Source organism: Piliocolobus tephrosceles, chromosome 1 (genome assembly GCF_002776525.5).
Source record: "Piliocolobus tephrosceles isolate RC106 chromosome 1, ASM277652v3, whole genome shotgun sequence".
NCBI lineage: Eukaryota > Metazoa > Chordata > Mammalia > Primates > Cercopithecidae > Piliocolobus > Piliocolobus tephrosceles.
In genome coordinates, this window is record NC_045434.1 from 38,345,329 (window position 1) to 38,370,858 (window position 25,530).

At 43.2% G+C, this 25,530-nt stretch overlaps 1 protein-coding gene across 3 annotated transcripts in view; it reads left to right on the forward strand.

Moving 5' to 3' along the window:
- The window catches only part of CACNA1E (calcium voltage-gated channel subunit alpha1 E), a 335,424-nt gene that overhangs the window by 274,665 nt on the left and 35,229 nt on the right, over nt 1–25,530 (forward strand). For all 3 annotated transcript variants that reach the window (XM_023203509.2, XM_023203510.2, XM_023203511.2), the window contains 12 exons: nt 3,462–3,473; nt 5,068–5,164; nt 8,158–8,318; nt 8,877–9,014; nt 9,833–10,034; nt 10,858–11,022; nt 11,658–11,768; nt 15,487–15,570; nt 16,319–16,444; nt 19,740–19,805; nt 24,388–24,479; nt 25,163–25,328. In XM_023203509.2, the coding sequence (XP_023059277.2) occupies nt 3,462–3,473; nt 5,068–5,164; nt 8,158–8,318; nt 8,877–9,014; nt 9,833–10,034; nt 10,858–11,022; nt 11,658–11,768; nt 15,487–15,570; nt 16,319–16,444; nt 19,740–19,805; nt 24,388–24,479; nt 25,163–25,328 (1,420 nt within the window). The remainder of the gene's footprint in view (nt 1–3,461; nt 3,474–5,067; nt 5,165–8,157; nt 8,319–8,876; nt 9,015–9,832; nt 10,035–10,857; nt 11,023–11,657; nt 11,769–15,486; nt 15,571–16,318; nt 16,445–19,739; nt 19,806–24,387; nt 24,480–25,162; nt 25,329–25,530) is intronic.

Below are 25,530 nucleotides of genomic sequence, written 5' to 3' on the forward strand. Positions count from 1 at the left end.
GCCAAGCACTTAGTAATTGTATAATGATAGTTATTATTTCCTACCAAATAATAGTCCAGACACATTAGTGAGACACTCGAGGCTCCTCACAGCATGACCCCTCCATCTACCTTTCACTCCTGCAAGCCTGGCCATTGCCTGAGGCAAGAGATTCCTTCAGATCCCTGAGCTATTCCCTGCTGAGCTCATGGGGGTGGGCAGAAGGCCATGGCACTTAAAGGACAGAAGGGTTCTTTAGAACCTGATGCCCCTGCTCTGCCCTCATGGGAGGAGAGTCAGTTCCTGGCAGAAATCAACTTGAGAGCATGTCCTTTGAGAAGAGGGGACCTGAGAGGTGAAGAGCAAGATTACATTGAATGATGAGTGATTACACATGAAAGATCTGGAGGGCAACTTGACAATTGAGCTGGAAAATTCTCATCTTTTACTGATGAAACAAGAAAAATAATGTGTCATTTTTTTCTCCTGGAGAGCAGCCAGGAACCTACCAAATAAATAGAAAATAAATAGTAAAATGGGTGGCCCAACTGAGTCCCAATTAAAGTGAGACCAGTGCATCCTAGTGTGTGGAATTGTCCTTAGATTTTAACATTAGAGTCAATTTTTGAAGCTGATAGAAATTTAATTAATTAGGCAGTGTAAAAACATCTGATGATAATTTAGTAGCAGAGACTAGCAAAGTATTACCGAACAATGACATTTAAATGATTTGTAAAATGCACGTGAATTATTTCCAAAACAATGTGCCTTAATTAAGGTACTTGAAGAGCTCATCCTTTTAGTTTGGTGAAATGTCTTCCTTGCGATCTTGTTGACTTTGATAATGGCTTAAATCACTCTTGTATGCGTGGATTTGGGAGCAGTACTTTGGCCTAGTCCCTGTGTAAATTATATTTTAACTAATGGGGACTAAATTGTTGAGGCTTTTCTTGACTCCAGGGCTTTGTTATTCAGTACTCTTTTCATTTCAAATGGCAATTTTTAAATCAGTTAAATCTTGCCCCTGTTAACAAAACTGAGGATGAAAGCATCGTTTTCTGCAGCTATTCCAATTTATATCTTTTCAATGGCTCCTCTGCAGTAAGAGACCTGATGAAAGATGCGTAGAGCAACGACTAATTTTTTTTTTTTTATTTTACTTTTGGCCTGTGTGTGATTGCTATCCCTGGCTCAGACCTGTGGGAGTTAGGATGGGACAAATAGCCCCACCCAGTGGTTCGGCAGCCACACTCAGCTGTTAAGATTAGAGTGTACCATTAAGGAACCCTGTTTTCCAAAACAAGGGACAATGGTGAGTTTGCATTATGCCATGCATTATATGATATATGTGGTAATATAATGAATCATACCATGACGTTTTACTAGGATTCTGGGGGGAAATTAATTCAAGAGAGCAAATTATATCCTTTATCCAGGTATGTGGGAAGAGCAGAAAATATTGGGGCCTCCCGCAGAAGATGTGTGTCTGTGAGCGTGACCTCTGAGAACCTTTTCAGATGCTGCAGCATAGAAAGGTCTCCGAGATGAGGACTTGAGTTAAGCAGAAGGCAGAAGCTTGGGGTGTGTGATCCTAGACCACCTACCTATATATCGATCTCTTACCCTATTCCTACATCTTAGAGATATGAAAGATTATCCCGTAGTTCTTCCTTAAGACAAATGTAGCCTGGGGAAAGGGAAACCTATGTAGTTATTTTGGTAAACTTTTTAATTGATTTTATTTTTCCTATGGCAGCTTGCAGTTATACTTTTATTTATGTGCTTGTTTACTTGAGGTCTGTCTTCCCTACTAGACTAGGTAAGTTTCAAAAGGTTGGCAACCTCATTTGGTCACAACTGTGTATCCAGTATGCAGAACAGTGCCTGATATATATTAAAGACTGCACAGATGCTTGCTATATGAATGAACAAAGGTGTGTTTGGCTGACCTACCATATGCCCTGTCTTATATGTGAGAAGATGCTGGGGGAGATATTTCTGTCCTCTGAACATTTGGAGGTTATCACATTAAGGATTTAAGGTTTATAAGGCCTTGGGTCTAATTCCCAAGTCATCATTCATTTGGCATTTATAGTGAAAATTAATTTAATTTTGAATATGGGATCATTTGTTGAGTAAAATGACCATTAGAAGTCTTTCCTTGTGACATACAGTAGTGGAACATAGGTTTGCCATACATTGGCAAAAAATAAGAAAGGAAAGAAAAAAAGTAACCTTCATCACAATCTGCAACTAAGAACCAAAACCTGAATTATGAGCACTTCTTCTTAGCAGGAGGCCAGGACAGGGAATCATGAGATGCAGGTTCACCTATGGTGAACTCACTCAGTGAAAGATCTTAGGCAAGGCACTTCCTCCTGGGGCCTCAGTTTCCTTTGCAGTTGGGTGGATTTCAGGGATATCTTCCAGTTCAGAAATTTACTGTGCTGTTTGACAGAACTTTGAACTAAAACCTGCTGGTGCAGAGCCTTAGTGGTTAAGAGCAAGAGCTTTGATCATCATACATGCTTGGGTTCATGTCCCAGCTCTGCCAACTGATGCCGGGCACTCTACCTCTCTGAATCTCTTCTGTGAAATGGGAATAGTGATTCCTATGTGCTAAAGTTAGGAGGTTTAAATAAAGATTTGCCCTAAAATTGCTTAGCACAGAGTCTGGCCCAGAATAAATTAATATTCAAAAAATTTAGAAGTTGTCATTACTTCTATCTTGAAGATATTTATGCACTTACTTATTTTAAATGCCTCACCAATAGATCTGGGATGATTTTTCATCTTCAAACTGCACAGTATGCTCACAATGGACAGGTGGTCATTTAATTTATCAAAAGGCAAACTTTGGTGTGACATCATGATCTTGACAGACAAATGCCTGCCTCCCTTATTTCAGGTTAGTTTAATGGTGGCGCTCCTCTGAGCTTCTAAGAGACATCAGTGTGTCTCTCTCTGAGTGGTTGCGTGTCCCTCTTTAGATGAAACCCTTTATAAGCATAACCATGCCAGTGTGTGAGAGAATTTCTGACCCAGAGTGGGCATAGTTCCTCCAGCCTGGTTTCTCATAAATTCACTGGAAACAGAGTTTGTCTGAAGACTACACAGGAAATGAAAGTAAACGCCTGCACTTACAAAGCTGCAGTTAAACCAGACTCCATGGAAATAATGCACAATACCCAGAAGCCTATGTAGAATTGTCACTTGTGCTGGCAGAGGGCCTTCGCCCCTGCAGGCTGGGACAGTGGCCATGGAGCAAATGGTGTGCTGGCCCTTCCTTTCACAAAGGTGTGGACACTCTAAGTGCCAAGGCTGTGGGTGGGGTCCCTTGGGCCTGTGCTGCTCTGATTCCCTATCATTGTAAGGTTCTCTTTTCTCCCTGAAGTGTTCTGACTGTCTTTCTTCTCTCTACCCCAACCCCACTTTTGTTTTACTTTGATTTTTCTACTGCTCTCTGATTGGATCCTCCATAGGAACGCTTTGGGGTAAATATGTTCAATTATCTTTGAAGTAAAAGATACAAGGAATGAGTTGGAGGAGCAAGAAAGTATGGTTGGGAGGAGAGGGGCTCATGCATTGAGAAAAGAGTGATCAGCTTTTATTTATATCCCAGAGACCAAATCAGGAGTCACCAAGCCTTCTTGGGAAATGATCATTCTTGTTGGTTTGGATATGTATTAGACTCATATGTTGCCTCTTTTAGGTATGTAGACAGATGAGCCTAATGCGGTGAAATAGTTTGTAAAATATACCAAAGCCTCTGGATGCTAAAGACCGTATGAATGCAATGCTTTTGGATTATTTATATTCAGATCTAGGATTGAATAAAAGTGGCTTGTAGGTCATGGCCTATAATCATTAAGAGAGTCTTAAAATAAACATTCTGGGCAAAGTCAGCATTCCTTGAATTCAATTAAATATCTTTTGGCCTCGCTTCTGTGAAAGAAAGCCCTTGCAGTTCCCACCTGATGTTCTGGACCCCATTTCCTCAGACTGTTGGTGTAAGAGTAATCTGGGTCAACATGAAGAAAGAGACAGAGCCTTACTCCACTATTTGGAGTCTTGTTTTCCACCATTTGTGTGTTTTATAAATGATAATTATTTGAATTAAATGCAGAGGTCTCAGGGGATGAACAGGGAAGAAAGAGAAATGCAAGTTTATTGTTCATTTTATTCCTAAAAATAAAAAGAGAAACATACTGTCACTATTAGGAGTAAACATTTCCAAGAGGCTGAATAGGGAGGGTCATTAGCTGCAGGGCCAGGATAAAGGTAGGCTGGGCCTGCAGTTTGGGCCTCCCCCAGCCGACTGACTCTCTGCAGCCTGTGCTAGGTGCACACCATCTGCAATGGAACGTACTGCGGGGAAAACCAGCCACACGGAGGTACTGCAGTGTGAGCCAAGGTCCTGGCTAGAAGCCTGCATGACATGCTTTCTCTGGAACACGTGGCCCAGCGAGAGTGTCATGTCTGCCACCACCCTGCCTCACCTTGCTCTCTCCTGCACTAATGAACTGTGCAGCGGTGACAAACCTAGATTAAGTCAAGTGCGCTGATGAGGCTTGCTCTCAACTGTGGGTTCATCAATTCAGCGATTATCATTTGAGAACCTATCATTTAACAAACACTGGATTTGGCACAGTGGGGATCTGAAGTGGGCTACTGCTCACATTCCCTAGTTGACGTGTCTTCTGTTTTCATTGTGCCAGTGTGGTAATCAGCAGCATTAGACTGGTAGTTAGGGAAGGAAGTGTTTAGTAACATATGTGCATGGATGCCTCTGTGTGCCTATATGTTCCTCTGTGTGTGTATATTTGAGTGTGTATGTGCATGTGTGGGTGTTTATGCACGTGGATGTGTGTTCATGTGTGCACACTGGGAAGTGATTTGAAAATATTCCTGAATCGTTTTTCGTAGGATGTCCCTGGAGTCAAATCTGACTCAAGTTTCTGACTTCTTGCCTCCATCTCTCCCATACATCTTTCCCCTTTTAGTCTGTTGTTGCTAATGCCATAGTTTGAATGTCATTTTTATTTTTCCCCCATTCCATATGATTCCCTGGGGGCCTCTCCCCTGCAGAACCAACAAAGGACGGGACATCAAGACCATCAAGTCTCTGCGGGTGCTCCGAGTTCTCAGGCCACTGAAAACCATCAAGCGCTTGCCCAAGCTCAAGGTAGTGTTTACAGAGTTTGTTCCCATCAAGTCCCCTTCTCCCGTCTTCTCTCTTTAGCCATGGCTGGCCTGCCTTTGGAGAATTTGTTCTGGGCATATTCCTTTTTCTCACACAGATACTGAAGTTCTTTTCATCTATCTGAGCTGAAGGTCTTAGTTTCAAAGGAAAATAGCCAACATCCCAAGAAATCTATAAGAAAGCTTTTCCTTTTAGTTCAGACCCAGGTGGTATCTTCTCTCCAGTGTGATATGTCATCCAAGAGGGAATCCTGTGTGGCTTTGTCCTGGGGCCTCCTATGTCCCCACTGCAGACCCAGAACACCAGAATGGAAGCAACGGGACCCCTCTGTGTGTTGTGGTCTGCGTATTTTTTAAGGCCGAGTATCCTGGGACATTTTCTTTTTCTTATAGCTCTAGAGGAGAAGAGGCTCTTCTAGCCCTACCCTTTATAATTTTGAGGCACAGATAGGTCAGTAACTTGTCCAAGGACATGTAGTCCATTTTTGGCAGAGGCAGAGAAGAAATGGGGAAGTGAGCTGACATGAATTAAGTTCTTCCTATTGCCAGGACTTTGACTAGGTATGTTACCCAGATTTCTCCTTGTCTAATACTCTCCCTGCTCAACTCGCCTGGGGCTCCACCTTCCATGAGCCTTCCTGCCTCTCAGGAAAGCATCATGTGCTCTACTACACAAGTCTGCTAGCCTGTTGAACCCACCTGCCCCACCCCACATACTTTGCTGTTAATAGAAGCTGAGGCTCCATGGGAGGAAAGTTCTTTCTCCCTGAATTCCTATGAATGACAGCAAGTCACTGCCAGGGAGAGGAACAGAGCTCCTGGTTTCCAGCCCCAAAGTCTTTCTGCTGCTCAGGCCACACAGCCAGCCAAGCCCCATCTTCAGGGGCTATACCAGAATACTTTCCAGCAAGCAGACTCAATTCCCTAACTTCAGCATCGCATGGAATCATGCAGTGCTTCTCAAGGTGTGGGTCATAGGCCACCTGCATCAGGATCACCTGGGTACTCCTTAAAATCCAGATTGCTGGCCACCACAACACAGCAGAGCCAGAATCCCTGTGGGAGGGGCTTGGAGTGCGCCTCGTAAACCGGCTTCCCAGGTGACTCTTAGAATATAGTGTAGTTTGAGAACCCCTGTCAACATTAAAAAGAACCCACGTGAATGCCAGGCTCAGCTCTAGGACTTAGGAGCTATATGACCCAGGGCAAATTACTTATTCTTTGACTTTCTTTCACATGGGAAATGAGGACACCTTGTAACTCATACATCTGTGGTGTGGAGAAAATGAACTGATGTGAGTGGTCCCTGTTAGAAAACTCAACAGTTCCTCTGGAATGCCTGGGCCTGCTCTCCCAAGCCTGCCACAGGGGACATAGCTTGGGGAGGGCTCTCGTGCACTTGACTCTCCCTTGCTTCTCAATTCCCACTTCTTACTGGATTCTCATCACCTCTGATACTCTTTGCCCACCCCCACCCCAAACCTCCTTCAGGCTTCAGCCATTTGGCTCTGTACAGAGGTGGCAAAACTAACTAGGTTTATGAAATAGAAGAAAAGTCACTTCTGAGAGGCCCTGATGTGACTGAAACCTGGCTATGTTTCAGAGCCCAGGGCCCTGGCCCACCGCATGGGTTCCCAGAGAGAGACACCTATGCTCCCAAGGAAGTGGCCTGGCCGACTGCTATCTTCCCTGGCTACCCCGCCTTGCCCCTGGAGGAGACACTTGCACAATGTTAGCTGTTTATTACTACCTTCCTGCCCAATAATGGCCCAGTTCAGCACCTGCCCATAAATACTCATTGGGTTCTGCCTCACCCCACAGAGTGTGCTGCCTGGGGCCCTGACCCTTATCAGTGTTGTCAGTGATCCTGCAGGGCAGGATTCAGTGGGCCTCAAGGAGAGTGCGGACAAGCTTGATGAGATTAGTTAATAGGCCAGAGAAAGCACCCTGCAACCTTGCTTAATTCTTTTAAAATAGAAAGGGCTAGTTTCTCGCTCTGCAGCTCCATAACCTGAGGGAGACATAGGTGGCTCTGATGATTCCACAAGGCTGCCTGTCACTCACATTCCCCGCAGTGTTGAACAAATTAAACCAGCAGTGCTTCACCCAGTGCTGCAAAGAAGCAACTGCACAAATGCAGCACCACTGTGGGGCTAGATTATCCTGTGTGCTAAACCTAAAACCTAGAAAATAACCTAAAAATGGCCTGCAATGTGTTGAATTCCCATGTAACTCCTCACAGCTTAGGGCATAGAGTGGAGGTCTCTGGAGGTCTGTTGCCTTTTAACTGAAGTGTAAGTCCCTGGTTCTATCTACCCAGTCTCGCCATCTCTAAGAGAAGGTGTATATTGGTCTTTCCCACTTTACTTCTATTGGTCTTCATCCCAAATGCAGCCACCTTCATTAGAGAACATTTCCATGAAGTACTGAATATAATCACAAATGTATGAACTTGCTATGAAATATTAGTGAAATGAACAAAGATGATAGTGTATTATTACCTGATCCTTTTAGAAAGGTAAGGAGAATATAATACATAATCAGTATATAATTCGAATCTAAGAACGTCACCAAATAAAGCACAAGCTATTTAAAGACTAAAATGGGCTAAATGATCTCAAAGATCCCTTCCAGCAATATACTTCTATGCTTCACACTAAGTGGAGTACCTGTACCAGGAACCCACAGAGGACCACATTCCTTGCTTGATATCATCGGATTTCTACTGCGTTGGGTCTACATTCAGTTTCAGAACATGTGTTCCCATCTTAGGTGGTAGGTCCTTGCCGTCATAACCAGCTTAGAAGCCAGCCCTTAATCTCATGAGCGACGCCTCACCTCTTAGCAGGAAATTCTGTCCTGGGACAACTTCTTAGTGGGGCTTGGTGGTGGTGATGGTGTGGCCCAGCTTGGCTCTAGGCAGGTGTGCAGACCATCACAGGGTTCACACAGCAGGGCTCTTTGCTCTATCCACAGGCTGTCTTCGACTGTGTGGTGACCTCCTTGAAGAATGTCTTCAACATACTTATTGTCTACAAGCTCTTCATGTTCATCTTTGCTGTCATCGCAGTTCAGCTCTTCAAGGGAAAGTTCTTTTATTGCACGGACAGTTCCAAGGACACAGAGAAGGAGTGCATGTAAGTGCCGCCAGCACATCCCACTTGATTTTGCTGAAGCACGTCCTGATGAGCCCACTCCACCCCCACAGGTCCACCTTCCCTCCTTTCTATCTTACCCATCTCCACTCTTCTTTCAGCAAAAAGACAAAACAGGGAATCAATAAACTTTTTATTGAGTGCCTCTTTTGTGTCAGACATGAAAACTGAGTGTAAACTGTCTTGTACCGTGACATTTTACACTCGAGTTTTCATTTTAAACCCCTATAATGAGCTATTGAAATGAGTTTTATTTGCTTATTATACAAGTGGAAACTAAGACTCAGAAAGTTAACCTTAAGCAAGTTGCTCAAGGTTACACAGCCACTAGTGAAAGGGTTAGGATTTACTCCCATATCTATTGGGCACCAAATCCCATTTTTGCTCCATGGTAAAAATACATTCCTTTAATAAAATTCCTTTTCCTTACACATATATGGTGATCATTATTACCCCCAAATTATTGTAGCCTATAGAATGTGCTGACTCTTCCATGAGCTATAGTGAGGGGGCCCTCTTTCATTTCTACTCTGGTTATAGAGGCAACTATGTGGATCATGAGAAAAACAAGATGGAGGTGAAGGGCCGGGAATGGAAGCGCCATGAATTCCACTACGACAACATTATCTGGGCCCTGCTGACCCTCTTCACCGTCTCCACGGGGGAAGGATGGCCTCAGTGAGTGATTGAGTTGGCATGTTTGTATGTGGCTGCGATAGGCCCCCTGGTTGCCTTGAGAAGCTGACTCAAGATGAACAAGGCTCACCCTTTGTTATTGTATCAGGGAAAGTAAGGGGTTTTCAGAAGGTGACACAGGCAGAAAAGAGGAGGAATGAAAATTCTTCAGGCAAAAATGGAGAAGTGGGTGAGCAAATCAGGGAAATATTTGAAACTCTTAATGTTTTAGCCCATTATTGAGGAGCCATCTGACTTCTGTGGAACAAATGAGTTTTGAACAGCCCTGTACCCATAAGAGAGTTTCTGAGAGCTGTTATAGACAGATTTATCCTCCAGGGGGGCCCAGTACCTGAGAGCCTGAGGATTGAGGGTTAAGAATGAGTTGGCAAAACCCAAAGGCACTTCCTGTGATCATGAAGAAGACCACAGAATACAGGTCTTATGCTGCCCATAGCTGAAAGCTAGTTTTTCAGAGACTTAGCAATAACTAAGACACCACTTTCTGGTGGCAGCATGTTCTTGTTGGCAGCAAAATGTTAAATGGAAATCTGGGAGTCTCTTTGTATTGAACATGGCAACCTAAACTATGAAATTATGTCCCTCTGTTGCTTAGGAGTCAAGTGCATGATGGAACAGGGGCTAGAAAGAGAAGCGGATTGTTGATAGCAGGATATGACACTTGGGTTTGGACTCAAAAAACTTAATGGAGGATCTGCAAAGTCAAAGAAGTCAGATAAAATATTATAATAGGTGGCATATCTCCTAATGAAGCCAAGACTGTCATCTACCATCTGTGCCCTCTCGTTCTGTCCCCACAGAGTTCTGCAGCACTCTGTAGATGTGACAGAGGAAGACCGAGGCCCAAGCCGCAGCAACCGCATGGAGATGTCTATCTTTTATGTGGTCTACTTTGTGGTCTTCCCTTTCTTCTTTGTCAATATCTTTGTGGCTCTCATCATCATCACCTTCCAGGAGCAAGGGGATAAGATGATGGAGGAGTGCAGCCTGGAGAAGAATGAGGTAACAACAATTGGTCTAAAGTGAGAGGCAGCAGGGGCTCCAGAAAGGATTCTTGGGCCAGCAGTGTAAGAAAGGAGGACTGCATTTTCTTAACTTGATGAAGAATTATAGAGAGAAGATGAGAAAAGTAATTATTCAGCCATTAAATAAACATTTTCCAAGCACTGTTTAAGGCCTGTGTATGAGGCACAGAGATCTGGAAGATGTGTAAGATGTTTATGATGCAGTCATTACCTTTGTGTACGCATAGTCTAGAAAACAAAGATGTGTGGCACAATGATAATATCAGATATCTGCTTATCTGAATGCTGTGACCTTCCATGCCATGTATTTGCTGTAAGGGCAGGGAATGCGTCTTATCGCAGCTTTTCCAGCAACAAGCATAGTTCTGGCACACTGTAAGGTTTCAAAAGCTTTTTTTGAAATTTCTTTCCTTTTTTTTTTTTTTTTAACGATGGAACTGAACTAGAAACGTTAGGGACTGTAAGAGCTGTGACAGAAAGTGCTGTAGAAACACATAGGTAGGTAGATGTTTACTTCTGACTAAGGGCACCAAGGAAGGCTTCCTGCCTAAATAGCTCAGCCACATGCTGTGTAAAGGACTTTTTAAATAATCATGAAGTCTCTACTCCACGTGACAACACCTCCTTCAAGGTGATGCCTTGTCTGTAGTTTTGTCTAGGTGACCCCAGTTGCCATCTTTACTTGCCCAGCCCTGCCCTTTTTCCCATTCACCGTCCTCCTCTTCTGAGCATGGAACAGAGCCTGCCATGCTAGATCTATGGGATTTGAACTTGTGCGAATAACCGTGACTTTCTTGCAGAGGGCGTGCATCGACTTCGCCATCAGCGCCAAACCTCTCACCCGCTACATGCCGCAGAACAGGCATACCTTCCAGTACCGCGTGTGGCACTTTGTGGTGTCTCCGTCCTTCGAATACACCATTATGGCCATGATCGCCTTGAATACCGTCGTGCTGATGATGAAGGTGAGAGGAGAGAGGCACAAGAGCCGGCTGAGCCCCAGCGATGGTTCCCTCCCAGGGCAAGTGGGAAGTCACCCCAGCATCCCAGCCTGTCACTGCTTTACCTACTTTTCCATCATGAAATCCTTTTGTGATCTGTATTTTGTTCAACAACCCAACCTCTGGGGCTTTGGGGGTCCACTGAGCAAAATGCAGTGCAGCCTATAGTAGCTCCCAAGACCTGAGATGGCAATGGGAGGCAGCTTCAGACAAGGGTGGAAAAATCAGGAGACAGAGATCCATCATCATGGGGTCTGAAGGAGCCTTGGAGTATTCAGAGAGGCTCATCCTATTTAATACTAAATGACTAACTCCAGTAACTAACTCTAGAAAACGCTTCTTCTCTGCCTACCCTCATCTCTAGGAAGACTGGCCATTTTGCTATTAAGTCTGGTGGGGCGTGGGTCTGTGTTTTCCTTTGTTTTGTTGGGTAGAGTGCTGGTTCTCCCCTCCAGCACTCGAAGTCCATCTCTCCTCCTGTACCGTGTACCAGAGTCTCCTACAGGGCAGGAATGAGAGATGGCCAACCTCGGTGACATGTATTCCCCCTCTTACCTTAAGGCTGTGATTCTTTCTCTCTTCTTTTCTCTTCCTGGCAGTATTACTCTGCTCCCTGTACCTATGAGCTGGCCCTGAAGTACCTGAATATCGCCTTCACCATGGTGTTTTCCCTGGAATGCGTCCTGAAGGTCATCGCTTTTGGCTTTTTGGTACGTGGCTGAATGCTTCCCAGCACTGGGCTTGTCTCTTTCTGTTAGGTGATTTCCCAGCCTTTGTTGAAGGGGAGGTGGTTACTGCTATTCCAGAAATCACTCACCTAGATGTGGGCTCGTTTTGACTGCTCAGTAAACTGCCATAGAGACAAGATGATGTGTGAGGAAGTTGGGAGAAAGGGCAAAGGAAGCCACATCCCAGGTTCATGCTTATGGAGCTATCAGCCCTGGTCCTGTGAAATTCTGTCAGCAGTCCGGAGGCGGCCATCATTGGGTTTTACTAGAACTGCGATTTATGTGTAGATGAAGGAGCAAGCCAAAGATTAGACTGATAAACTTTGAGTGCTTATTTACTGGTAAAAGGTATAAGAGTTTTATAATACAAATGGGAAAATACCTATCTCTGTTAGCCTCAAACACAGCAAATAATAGATTTTACCTATTAGTCCTTCTGCTGTTAGTAACATGAAGAATAGTTCCTGCCAAATAAAATAGGTGTCTATTACTTATGCCTATAAAGGTTAATGGCCTTTAAGAGGTGTGTGTGTACGTGTGTGTGTGTGTGTAGTGCGAGGGGAAGGATTCTGGAATTAAGTCTGAGGAGGTTTGGGGATGATGAATTTTTCTGCTATGAGCCCTCTTTTTTCTTTTCCTCAACTACTATTAATAATTATAATTGTTTGGCAGATTCTTGCATCTGTTCTCAAGAGTGTTAAGAAAACCTAGCCCTTTGCTTCAGTGTCCTATAAACAAGATAATCCCCTTGGCCACCCTCCCCCCACCTTGCTTCAGTGTGTACAGTGAGTTCAGTGGGATGCAAGCCCACGTGACAGCTGTTTCACACTTACTTAGGGTGTGAGCTGCCATTTCAAATTACATGGGTATATGGCTTTCCCTGCAAGAAGGAGAACTTTGCTCATTATCTGAATAAGTGTTTGTCTGGGAGCAGCTTTAACAGAGACTCTGGGCTGGGTTCAATAATTGTGAGTGTTGATTACGGGGGCTGCTTTTGGTCTCCCAGCAGGTTCTTTGCAAAACCATTAATTTGATCATTTTGGGTGGAGAGTTTAAGGGAACCAATTGCAGTTGGCTGCATTGTGTTTGCCTGGCTCCCTTTTGAGTGTTTTGAGACTTGGGGAATTAAAAAAGTAAAAGAAACTACTACCAACAAAGATGCCTTTATAATACAGTCTAGCCCTGAGCAGGGGGAGTTGACCGAGAGAGAGACACAAGCACCACAACAGGGAAAGTTGTTCTGTGCATGTTGATTACTTGTATGTGGTATTGACATTGTCTGTGACTTAAGTCCCATTACGTGTCTAATTATGGCGAATGCTGAATATATACTCACAGCCTTAACTAGATTCAGCCCTTGAAGCCTGCATCCTTCCCACCCTACTCCCATGTTTTCGTTCAAGGTCTAGAGGGATTTTCACTCTATAAAAGGTACCACTAATTCTGATAAGTCTTTACATTGTTAAGGCACTCTAAGCCTTCAGAATATCGTAATATATACTATTTCATTAGATCTTCTCAGTGACTCTGAAATAGGCATGGCAGATGTCACTATCATAATTGCCATTATTGTTGTTATTTTAAATGAGGAAATTGAAGTTCAGAAAAATTGTATAGCTTCCTAAAGATTACATAATGACAGGCAATAAAATTGCAAGGCAAAATGGGGGAAAAAAAGGAAAGGACAAAGAAAAAGAGGGTAAGATGTAACAAAAAGTGGTTGGTTATCAAGTACCAAATGCTTTACATATTGCTTTTCTCTCCATAACAATATCTTAGATAAGCATTCTTATTTTTTCCTTTTTATGGATCAGCTGGAGCTCAGAAAGTTTGAATACTTTGGCCAAGATTAGTAAGAGGTAGGGCTAGGATTCAGACCCTGTTCTATCTGACTTCAAAGTTCACAATAATCTACTAGTCTACACTACACTGTACTATTCTATACCATACACCACAGTGTGCTAGTCTATACTACAGCATGCTATTCTGTATTGTAAAGCATTGTTAACTGGAATCCAGAGCTTCTGGTCCTCTGAGACTTAGATCCATGCACCAATATTTAGAAGGAATTAAAACCAAGAATTAGGAAGTTCACCCCAGGTTGGACAATAGGAGAGCCCTGAGAATTGAGGAATTCAGAGACTTAATTTAGCTCCACCACTGATAGACTGAATATTCTAATGGAAAGTGAATTTATGAAACTGTGTACTTCAGTCTGTCCACATGCCCCGTAAGTACATGTGGCTTTGGAATAAGGCCTCTCTCAGCCTCATTTTCTCGTACATAAAATGAGGATAATAGTAGCTACCTTATGGCCTTAGCTACTTTGTTGTATGTATCCAATTAAGTGATGCTCATAACCTTCTGAGTGGATGTTCATTAAATATAACTTCTCTCTCTCTCCACACTCCTTTTCTCTCTTTATTGGGTATTTTTCCCCACTCCTGCCAACTTTTCCGTTCAGGATTCTATGAACATGGGGTATTTGTCACTCCCTGCCTCTAGGATCCATGAGAGGAATAAATGAGTTGAAAGAATGCCAAAGGCCTGACCTAGTGTCTGGCTCATGTCGTAGGAATTCAGTGATGCTAGTTGTGAGGCTGGGATGGAGTATACTTCTGCAGTGCTCTGAGAGTCTCTTGTTTTTTATGCCAAGGATAGGATAAAATAATCCATTGTCCTGTGATCTTGCTGAGGATATCAATTACAGGTGTTTGAAATTTTCTTCTCCTTGTACTTTCTCTGTCTCCTCTGAATTTCTGCATTCTGTTGATTTTAATCTCTGTTTTCTGTGTTACAGACTGCCCTTAAATGTCCCAGGGGCAAGCAAGTGAATTGTTTTTGAGATTCAAGTATCCTTTTTGTTTGTTTGTTTTTAAAGGAACATGGTCTAAGGTCTGTGTTCATCTGAGCCTAGGAGATGGATGCATAGTCCACCCCCTCCTGTTAAATGGAGTGTTATCTGGTTGATGGATTTTCCAGGCCTTTTATATCTCCTTCAGCCCACTCATTTTATTACTGCTTCCTTGTACTTAGTTACATCTCCTCAAAAGGTATAACAGCAGAGAAAAAGGGGAAACATGAAGTCTATTCATCGTATTACGAATCAGTAGTTGGTTTGAAAAGGCTCAATGGAGTTAGAAGGAGATTTTTGGCACATCTGTAACCTTTAATCACTTACAACTTGTGTGACTTTTGTTGATAGTTGAAAGTCAGACTGTATTTTCTAGGGCACTTGATGCAATAGAGATAATTTAGAAGCTATAGCTGTATGACCATGGCGATGGTTTCACAGGTATAGATGTTTCCCCAAACCAATCAAGATATATACCTTAAATATGGATAACTTTTTATTTGTCAATCATGCCTCCATAGAGGTTTTAAAATACATAAATATTTGTTAAAAATAAAAATTGGAAAAACCTTTTTTTCATATGAGCTTTTGGTGACAGTTTCAAAAATAAAGCCTTCAAATAGTGATGGAACTGCTTTCCAAATGAGAAATTCCCAGATTAGTAAAGGAGAAATGGCATCTCTGGTTAGAAATGGGAAACTGAAGCCAAAGTAAGAGTGAACTTATGCATGAATTGACAAGTTTTATTTCCAAGTGATAAACAAAGTTATATAATGAAAGATGTCTTTTTCTCCTCTTTTTTTCTTTCCTTTTTCTGATGTTCCTATGACTGAATTCATTTGGCAGAACTATTTCCGAGACACCTGGAATATCTTTGACTTCATCACCGTGATTGGCAGTATAACAGAAATTATCCTGACAGACAGCAAGGTGAATGGCCTATAAGATCCATGTCTGTAAGCTTGGTCCTGGAGTAGCATTTTTAAGACTCCTCTGTACATTCAGTCCATTTTTAACCCACCAGAGCAAATGTGTACCCCTCTAAGTGTTGGGAATTTACTCCCTCACTGCTCAGCATTAGCCAGGGAATGCAAACTTGGGAGTGGCACTGGATCTCCGGGAAGGCTTTGTTGATCTGCATGACTCAGGCAGCAGACCTCTAATGGGGTAGGTGGAATAGACGGTGTCAGAAGAGAGCTAGTATGCATAGCATTCCACCAGATTCTCAAAGGAGACACAGTGTCTTTGCCCTCAAAGTTCATAGACCTGTATTTTTTCCATAAACTTGTTCTTTCTAAAGACGACTCGGAGAGCTCATGGTAACTCTCTTTGAATATTAGAGGGCCAACGTGTGCTAGAGGGGTTCCTAGATCTGCTCTTTTTGGCATCTAAGTGCAGACTTCAGACCACTCAGTAGAAGACTAGGGAGGCTGGTTTTGTGAGCAGGGTACCCTTCTCAGGTACATCCTTTACCCTTCTACCTGGGGATAGAGAGCAGGCATGGGAAGACTTAGGAGACGGGCCTCACTGGCCAGCCTATCAGCTGGAATTGGGGTTAACAAAGACAGAGAGTGTGTTCCATTTATCGGAATGAGGGATAAATACACAAATACTAGTGCTTAGATTTTTCTAAATGACCATAATGTTCCTAATTATATGTTTCCTTTTGGTCCACCAGCTGGTGAACACCAGTGGCTTCAATATGAGCTTTCTGAAGCTCTTCCGAGCTGCCCGCCTCATAAAGCTTCTGCGTCAGGGCTATACCATACGCATTTTGCTGTGGACCTTTGTGCAGTCTTTTAAGGTAAGAGGTACCAGCAAATCCTCTCTGAGGGTTGTCACATCAGACAGCACAGCCAGGCAACACTGGTGTCATTACCCGAGTCCCTTCACCTCTGGGAAGCTGAAGCTAGTAGAACGGGTGTTTGTTAGAAGCATTCAGTAAATACTGCAATTCTTAGTTACAGCACAGCTTGGCTTGACTGGAATCAGCTTATGTCTACTGGATAGAATCTCATTTTAGAAAAACACCTTGATTTTGTGATTCAGGCATCCTCTCTGTCTGCTGAGGCAGGAGACACGGTTTATAAGATGTGCTTTGTCCCTAGAGATTCCAGACAGTCCTGAGTAACCCCATCCATGTAAAGAGCCAGTGCTCTGTAGTCAGACGTCCTCTGCATTTTCAGGGACTTTGGGTGTTTTTATTTCACATGAAAGTTTTTCAAAGGACTCACTGAGTTGTGTTTCATAGAGAGACGATTCATATTTAGCCCCACCTTTGTCTTCATCAGCGTTTATTTCCTGAGCCACTGAACACAGGGTATACTAATGGTCACTTCTGCATCCTACAAATAAATAGGGACATCTGGGCAGGTTAATATGCTGTGTTTCCTTTGAACAGTCTAGTGGAGCTGTACAGCCGTGTATATATAATAAATAAAAGTAAAAAATTGACAGCTGAGACCCAAACTTTCAGTAAAAGTTTCCTAAACATACTTAAATATCTTTGGGCTCTAGCAAGTACCATAAATTAGTTGTTTTTAAGCTTTGAGGGGCAGGGGCCTAAATGTTGTTCAAATGCCTGTTCTTACTAAAACGAGTTTTCCAGTGAATGTGTTTAAAAATAAACTGGATGGAATTACGTGATTCAAAGATGAGAAATTATGAATTCACCAAATTGACTTTATTTTAATTATTTATACAGTTTAATTAAAAATTAAGCTAAAGATTGGGAGGCCGAGACGGGCGGATCACGAGGTCAGGAGATCGAGACCATCCTGGCTAACACGGTGAAATCCCGTCTCTACTAAAAAAAATACAAAAAACTAGCTGGGCGAGGTGGCAGGCGCCTGTAGTACCAGCTACTTGGGAGGCTGAGGCAGGAGAATGGCATAAACCCGGGAGGCAGAGCTTGCAGTGAGCTGAGATCCGCCCACTGCACTCCAGCCTGGGCGACAGAGCGAGACTCCGTCTCAAAAAATAAAAAAAAATTAAGCTAAAGAAGGCAAGCCAGTGAACTCATGGTTTCTCATCACTTGAAAAAGGATTTTTCCCCACATCCATCATTACTGATTTACTTCCTCACCGAGGACCTGGGATTTTGAGATGTGAGATCAATTTGAAGGATGCTCTGGCTCCTAGGAGCGACCTTGACATTTTTATCATATCCAGAACAATTGTTTGGCATAATGACTCCCACGGAGGCCTCACCTCAATGAAAACTATTTTTCTAAAGCTAGATATGGAAAGAAATCTAAAACCTTAGCAAGAATTTTCTGAATCTCAGGTGATTTTGGATTTAGAATTGGAAACACAAGATGCTTTTAAAAACTTTTTTTTTTTTAGAGTATTGCCCAATAAACTTCAGTTGTTAGTCTCTTAAGAAATATGTGTCATCCTGTCATATTTTCACAATTACCAAGTCTCTGAGAAACCATATACTATTGAGGGCAAAGATAATATTGTCAAAATTTTCTTGATGGCCAAATGGTTGGCTTATTCCAGCAAATACTCCAGAGAACAGAGAAGACAGGTGAATTTGCCTCCAGGTGACACTGTGTTATAGATAGATGTTTCCTTTTCAGAACAGTTCTGGGACACAGTATGGAAGTTTGATTTTTAAAAGTCAGATTAGCAAAGTCTGCCTCTGCAAATAGAAAGCAGAGAGCCACACGATATAAACAGCATCAACATTGCCTATACCTCCCCCACCTTCCCCTAAACAGCATCCAGTTTTCTCCATCTGACCCCTACTCTAGAGTTCTTCCCTCTTTTTCCTTATTTTGTGTTAGAATGTATAAACATGACAAGAAAGGAAAGCAGAATGAATCTTTGCTTTTCTCCCTAAGTTGGGAGTAGGGAGAGATAAACTAGGGACTAGAGTGGAGACCATAGAATAAGGGTAGAAGGTGAAGATGAAAGGCAGCAGCACTGCAGGCACAAGAAACCCTGTCTCCTTCCTTCTGGCTTTCTGTAGAGGAGGTCCACATTGCCCGTCAAAGTGCAGCCAACCCCCATCACAGAGCCTAGGAATCAACACTTCCTCGGAGAGGGAATTCTCCCACCCGCTTTCAGTCGCATTTTAATTTTAGCCTCTATTCAAGTTGTAAATAGTCTCATAGGGCTCTTCATTTTGTTAGTGCTGTTGAAAAGCTCGGCCCTGTTCATGTAGTCTGAAAGCCTCAATTGATCTCCTGGGATTCATGGTGTGCACAATCAAGACAGGGTGGAGACTCCTCATAGCACTGTCTGCCAGGGAGCTTAGTGGATGGTAAAGAAGAAGGACTTCTCTGACAGCACTGAGATCAACACAAAATTACAGTGTCCCACTCTGGCCCCAAATCCAAACTGTCCTATGTCTGCATCCTCCTCCAGCACCAAGGCCAGTTCCCTGCCTCACATCTTGCCTTGACTGACCCTCACCTCTAAAACTGGAATATTATCCCAAAGTGGCAGTAAGCATGCACAGTATGGAATTTTGTGCTACATGGCTTCATGGCAAGAGTTTTTTGGTGGCTAACTTACCAGGCTTTTGCATGAAACATAATAAAACGTCAGGAGGCTTAAACACTGGGAAATGACATTTCATCAGAAAATGAAAGAGCCTTCTGGGAACTTAAAAACAAGTGAGACCCCAGTCATTTCACTTTGATTCCAGAGTCTTCACTAAGGCACCGCTTTGGGTATGGGAGTGGGAGAGGGTAACACAGGGATTTGGAAGCCAAAGCTAGGTGCTTCGTATTTAATTTACATCACAATTGCTAGGTTATTTATTTTCTGCATAGCAAGTAGGATGAACCCCAAGTCCAAGAAGTTTTCCCAGCTTTCCTTCTAGATATGGGCTATACTTTACGGGTGAGTAAATCTTCCTGATAGAAGTAAATTTTAAGCCTTCCTTTGGCCAACTGTTTACCTATCTGTCAGAGGACAAGGATGCCTGAGAAAGTATTGCACCTCAAAACAGAACAACCTCAGGGAATAGAGAGTCCCAGTCTCTGTTTGCATTAGCCTCCAGGCAAGATCCTGTACTGCCAGTGACTGCAGGTTGTTGAGTCTGGGTGCTGCCTTTGATTAATGTCTTATCTCTGCTTTCCTTCCAGGCCCTCCCTTACGTCTGCCTTTTAATTGCCATGCTTTTCTTCATTTATGCCATCATTGGGATGCAGGTGAGCTGGTAAAACAAGGGCCCGGTGGGGGACAGCTGTTACCCAGATAAGCTCTGGCTTAGCAACTTAAGCATGCAAGACCTGAAGATGCTTTGAACCCCTTCTTGCCTAAGGGTGCTCCCGTGAGGTCTTGTCACAATGTGACCTTGGGAATTTCACATGTGCAGTGGCTCCCCATTTAGCTTGCCTAAGTATTCAGGGTAGTCTGGTACAAGGGCTTCAGCTCAGTCTGGTACAAGGGCTTCAGCTCAGGTTGTCAGATCATGGTGCTAATTCATAAGCAGCTAGGCTTCTGTGGTGACAGCAATGGAACTAAAGCAAAGATGACACCTTTGTTCTTAGCCAGAAAGATCCCCCAGGAGACTAAGAAGTGGGAGCTCATGTCAATCTATTTCTCAGGATATCTGGTATTTTGACTTGGCCTAAAAGAAGGTCAGATGTTAGTTCTTCCTGTATATTGTGACACCAAATCACCACATATAGTCATGGCTGTCTTATAGAGTCTTATACTTACACAGTCTTGACTGGCTCCCTAAGGCACATCACTGTGAACAACTCATGGAGTTCTTGGCAGCCCGCTCATTCCTAGGGAGACTCAAGGGCCACATTCCAGCTAATAAGGCCATGCAACTTGCTGGACAGTTCCCTTGTTTTCCCACCCCAGGTGTTTATGCAGGTAGCCAGAGGCCTGCTAAGCAGAAGAAGCCAAAGGACCTTTCAAAGATGATGGTTGTTCATGGTGGGTGAACTCCTACTGTAGATAACCAGCAGCACATCCATGAACCTATCTGGTTGGAGACACAGGCTTTCTGCTTGTCTCCAGAGGACTAACTTTCTGACTTGGAGATACTGTGACTAGATCCCAGCAAAGAACTTCGGCTATGTGACAGCATCCTGCAGTCAGGCAGTCTGGCTGCCTTGGGCCTGCCGGCTGCCTTCCCAACTGTGTTGCCACCTGGAGCTGCTGCTGGAGTGTCCCAGCCTTGCTGCGTCTGCAGCGTTTTCCAGAGCCTTTCTGAAATGTCTCTTCCTTTCGCTCTTCTCTCTTGCCTGTACTTCTTGGTTTCATTCTTTAACTCTATTACTGGAGAAATTTGTTCTCTAAAAATACAATAGAATGTCAAGTGTCAAAATGTGTGAGACTTGGTTGAGAAGTCGTGAGTTCTCCTTCACTGAGGATATTTCAGTAGGAATTTAATGATCATGTTGGCAGTGTTGGAAATAGAATTTCTGCTGAAGTTTCAGATTGGCTTCGTAACGCCCATGAAGTCCTGTCTAACTCCAGTAAATTTGATTCTGGAATTAAAATATTCTCGAAGAGCCAAATGAAAGCTTGATTTAAATTATTTTTCCAAAATTTATTTTTTTATATATAATTGTAGATATTTTTAGGGTACATGTGATATTTTGATGCTTGTATATAATGTGTAATGATCAAATCAGGGTAACTGCATTATCCATCACCTCAAACATTTATAATCCTTCTTGTCTGGTTGTCATTAAGTTCTTTTTGCCTATGCTCAAAATAGTTCTTACCCCTTTTCATCTTCAAACAGAATAAACTGGAATAATACCATCTCCAGTACTGATCTGGTATGAATACTGTTGATTCTGATAATGGCGATAATGCTATTTACCATTATTTAAATTCCTTGGTGTACAAGACACTGTACTAAATGTACATAGAGAGAAAGAAAGTGAGGGGGGAGAAAGGGAGTGAAAGGAAGACAGAGCAAGCATCCCCAGGCAAGACATATGACTAATGTTTTTGAGTAACGTGAAAACATTTATAGGTGGGTTTCATTGTCTCCACTAATGTTTAGTGTAGTTAAGTAACTTATAACACACTCAAGTTCTCAGACAGTAAGTGAAAGAGGTGAGTTATAAGATCACTAGTATTTATTTTTACCCTCTAGTTGGAGGTAGAAGTTGTTCAGTTATGAAACCGTAGTCTTCACAATAACTGTGCAGTCTAACATCTTATTCCCCTCAGATTTCTTTCCAAAAGATAAGAGCACTATGTCCATTCCACAGAGACATGAATGACATTTCTGCTATGACTTGCTTTGAGCTGGCCATCCCCATCCTGGTCTGTGACAGAAATACAGCACCAAGCACAAAGCAGATACCTGAGCTTGTTGCTAGAGAGACTGTTTCTAATATAGTCACAAAAAAACTGAGGGATCTATACAAATAAACACAAGGGCAGGGGCAAGCTTTTGGAAACATATTAATAGAAACAAGGTATGTCTGAGAAAAACCGTTATTATTCCAAACTTTGAAAAGCACCTTGGAAAAAGGGACCTTTGCAGAAGAATCAGAAGTTAGAAAGGAGGAGTAACTTGCTGGGAATGAGAAAGAGCCCTGTGGCTACATGGTGTTAGGAAGTGGGATTGTCAGCCTTAGCTCCTTCACGAACCAACTGTGTGAACTTGGTAAAGTCACAGTATCTCTCTTCATCTTAACTCCCTCACCAGTACAGTGGAGGCATTGGTTAAAGACCTTCACAAGTATCTTCTAGTTCTAAAGTTCTGTAATCCCAAGTGAAATCGATTTAACTCTCGTGAGATTTTTCTATGGGGCCTCAACATCCCTTCTTTCTCTTCCATACCCTATTGATGGAGGTTTAAGTTAGTGACAAGGACTAAGTGAAAAGTGAAAAAAAGTACAAATAATTTAAGACCACCTTCACAATAATAGATGTTTTTGACTTAAATTTTGTTTTGTTTTGTTTGTTTTGTTTTTGTGTGTGTGTTTTTGTAAAGATGAGGTCTCACTGTGTTGCCCAGGCTTGTCTTGAACTCCTGGGCTCGAGCAGTCCTCTCACCTCAGCCCCTCAAAGTGCTGGGATTACAGGTGTGAGCCACCATGCCCAGCTTGACTTAAATTATCTTAGATTCAAAATAGCTTTGGTTTACTGGACTATTACTCACATACTTTGTGCAAAATCACAGTGTGCTCTCCAGTTAGTTTGTGATTGGATAGAGGTGTTTGAGAAAATCATAATGAATTCAACTCATGATACTTCCAGGAGTGTCTTAGGGAAAAAAAGACACTGTAAGTTGTATGTCTGATGAATCAAGGATAAATTGTGAATTCCGAACCAAGAGGGTAAAAAGAAAGAAGAGGGCAGGAAATGTGAACAGGGCAAGGATAAATGTCAGTGCCCTCCTGGGGTATCCAGAGTTAATTAAATTTGATTGCTTGGGTGGGATTTTTTAAATGCTACTATTTGTCTCTTTGGGGCCCTCTAGCTTCTTCTCCTCTTTCCATTCTTCTCTGCTGCTGCCTCACTTGCCACCTCCATTCTCCCTGAGAGACAAGTAGTATTTGGGTTTTGAAAAACAGCATTGAGAACAAATTCCCAGAGCAGGTGTCAGTGGGAGTTACTTGAGCAAAATAGCTGGGGGCAGAGATTGTTCCTCAATTGCACATTCTAAAAACTGTGAGGGGGAAAATGTGTTCCATTTAGTATACATTGGATAAACTGAAGCATGTTCAGTGCAGGCTGAAAATTGTCTCAGATGACTGGAAAAGTAACCCCGTAAGTCCTCAATTGTCCCAATATTGACTTGTGAGAATAGGTTCTGATACCCAAAATGTGATTGGGGAAGAAGAGTACATGTGTGAAAGCCTCCTTTTCATCTGAAGAGTGGAGGGGTTGACCTTGGCTCCAGGCAGCCCTGTGTCTGGGAGTTCATCATTACTCAGTCTCTGTGGATAAGGATCTCTGAGTGTTCACAGTGATCACATTCTAAGCCCAGTAGCCAGCAGCAGATCAGCAAATCTCACTCTGTCACTCAGAATCTGCCCAAAGCCATTTTTTGTTTTCCTTTTCAAAGTGTCCAGTTGGCCCAACTTTCTCCATCCTATTGGCCTGGACTTCATTTTAGATCCTGCATAAATGTTTCCTTTTGGATGGGATTTGGGTCTGTTGGATGATAAATGTGGACATACGTAGATATATGCACATGGATATATGTGTGTTCATTCTCATGGATTCTACATTAATGACAAACAGACCTTCTAAAATGTGACTCAATGGATAGAAACATATCTAAGGAAGATAGAGATGCCACTCTCTGACCTGATCTGCTTGTAAATTCCAGGGTAGCATCTCCCCAAGCCATAAATGATGTCTTCTTGCAAATTCGAATGCTCCCATCATGACTACCTGAGACAGGAAGAGAGGGGTAACTCCTTCCATGCACTCCTGCTGTGAGATAATGTCTTTGACAGACTGCTTGAGTACCATGGTGACAGGTACCATGGAAATAAAAGACCAGATTAAGTGTGGGAGGAACTATGTACAGGCAGAATGACTTTGAAAGAGCCTGCATTCTACATTATGCTCGGACCTTGCTGCACAGGTCCCCTCTGCTGCACTAGAGCAGTGGAGGATAATTATTCTCGCATATCAGCCCAAGAGCACAGTGTCCAGCAGCTCTCTGGGTCTGAGTTGTCTGCTTCAGGGGCAGGTCATCAGGAAGAGCCATGTATGTGGCTTTGCCCATCCCCATGTGCTGGACACATCACACAGCTTGGTAATGCTCATTGTTTTTCTGTTGTTTCTCTCCTCAAGGTATTTGGAAACATAAAATTAGATGAGGAGAGTCACATCAACCGGCACAACAACTTCCGGAGTTTCTTTGGGTCCCTAATGCTACTCTTCAGGTACCTGGATGCATAACTGTCGTAGCTAGAGTTCTCCTGATGCGGGGAGAGAGAGTCGGTCTGCCTCTTCGTCCCATTTCCCACTGTATCTTTATTCCACTTCCTTTGCTCCTGTCAGTAGAAGGGGGAATGGGCAATGTCTTTGCCAAACTGCCCCATAACATTAGAAAGTTTCATCTTGTCTACAGCCATACCACCATGAATGTGCCTGATGATCTTGTCTGATCTTGGAAGCTAAGCAGAGTTGGGTCTGCTAAATACTTGGGTGGGAGAAAATTTCATCAATGTCTTTGGCTCAGCAGTTAATTTGCAAATTTTAACTTCAACATGGTCTGCAAGGGTTTGGGAGGGAGGAATGTCAGGACAGTGTTTGCAGACCAAATTCCACTTAAGGGCCGAAACCTTGGATAGCCAGGTTTATGTGGGGTCTTAGAGAATCCCACAACTAGTAGCAGAGACCCCACAGAAGATGGAAAGGCAGTGGATGTGGTAGCAGAACCCAAAACAGACCTCAATGGGATTCTTTATCTCTGCATGGAAAGCACTAGAAGGGGAGAACTGGGTAAAAAGGGAGCCTGTTGGACCCAGGCAAGAGCAAGGATGGGGGAATTGGGAAAGAGGAACAAGGATGTAATAGGATCTGCAGACCTGCTCCTGCTAACCAAAATGTCTCTTGGGCTCAGGAGTGCCACAGGTGAGGCCTGGCAGGAGATTATGCTGTCATGCCTCGGGGAGAAGGGCTGTGAGCCTGACACCACCGCACCCTCAGGGCAGAACGAGAACGAGCGCTGCGGCACCGATCTGGCCTACGTGTACTTTGTCTCCTTCATCTTCTTCTGCTCCTTCTTGGTGAGCAACATTGTGCTCTTGCCTTGTTGCAAGACAAGATGGGCCCATCCCATCCTACCCCCAACCCTCTGATACACAGACAGGATATGTTTACTTCAGTGTATGTTTGTACTTCCCTCCCCTCCTATCCCCCTCTCTCCACACCCCCACCATGCACACACTCACACCCAGGTGCAGGTTAAGAACTAGATCATCCTCTGGA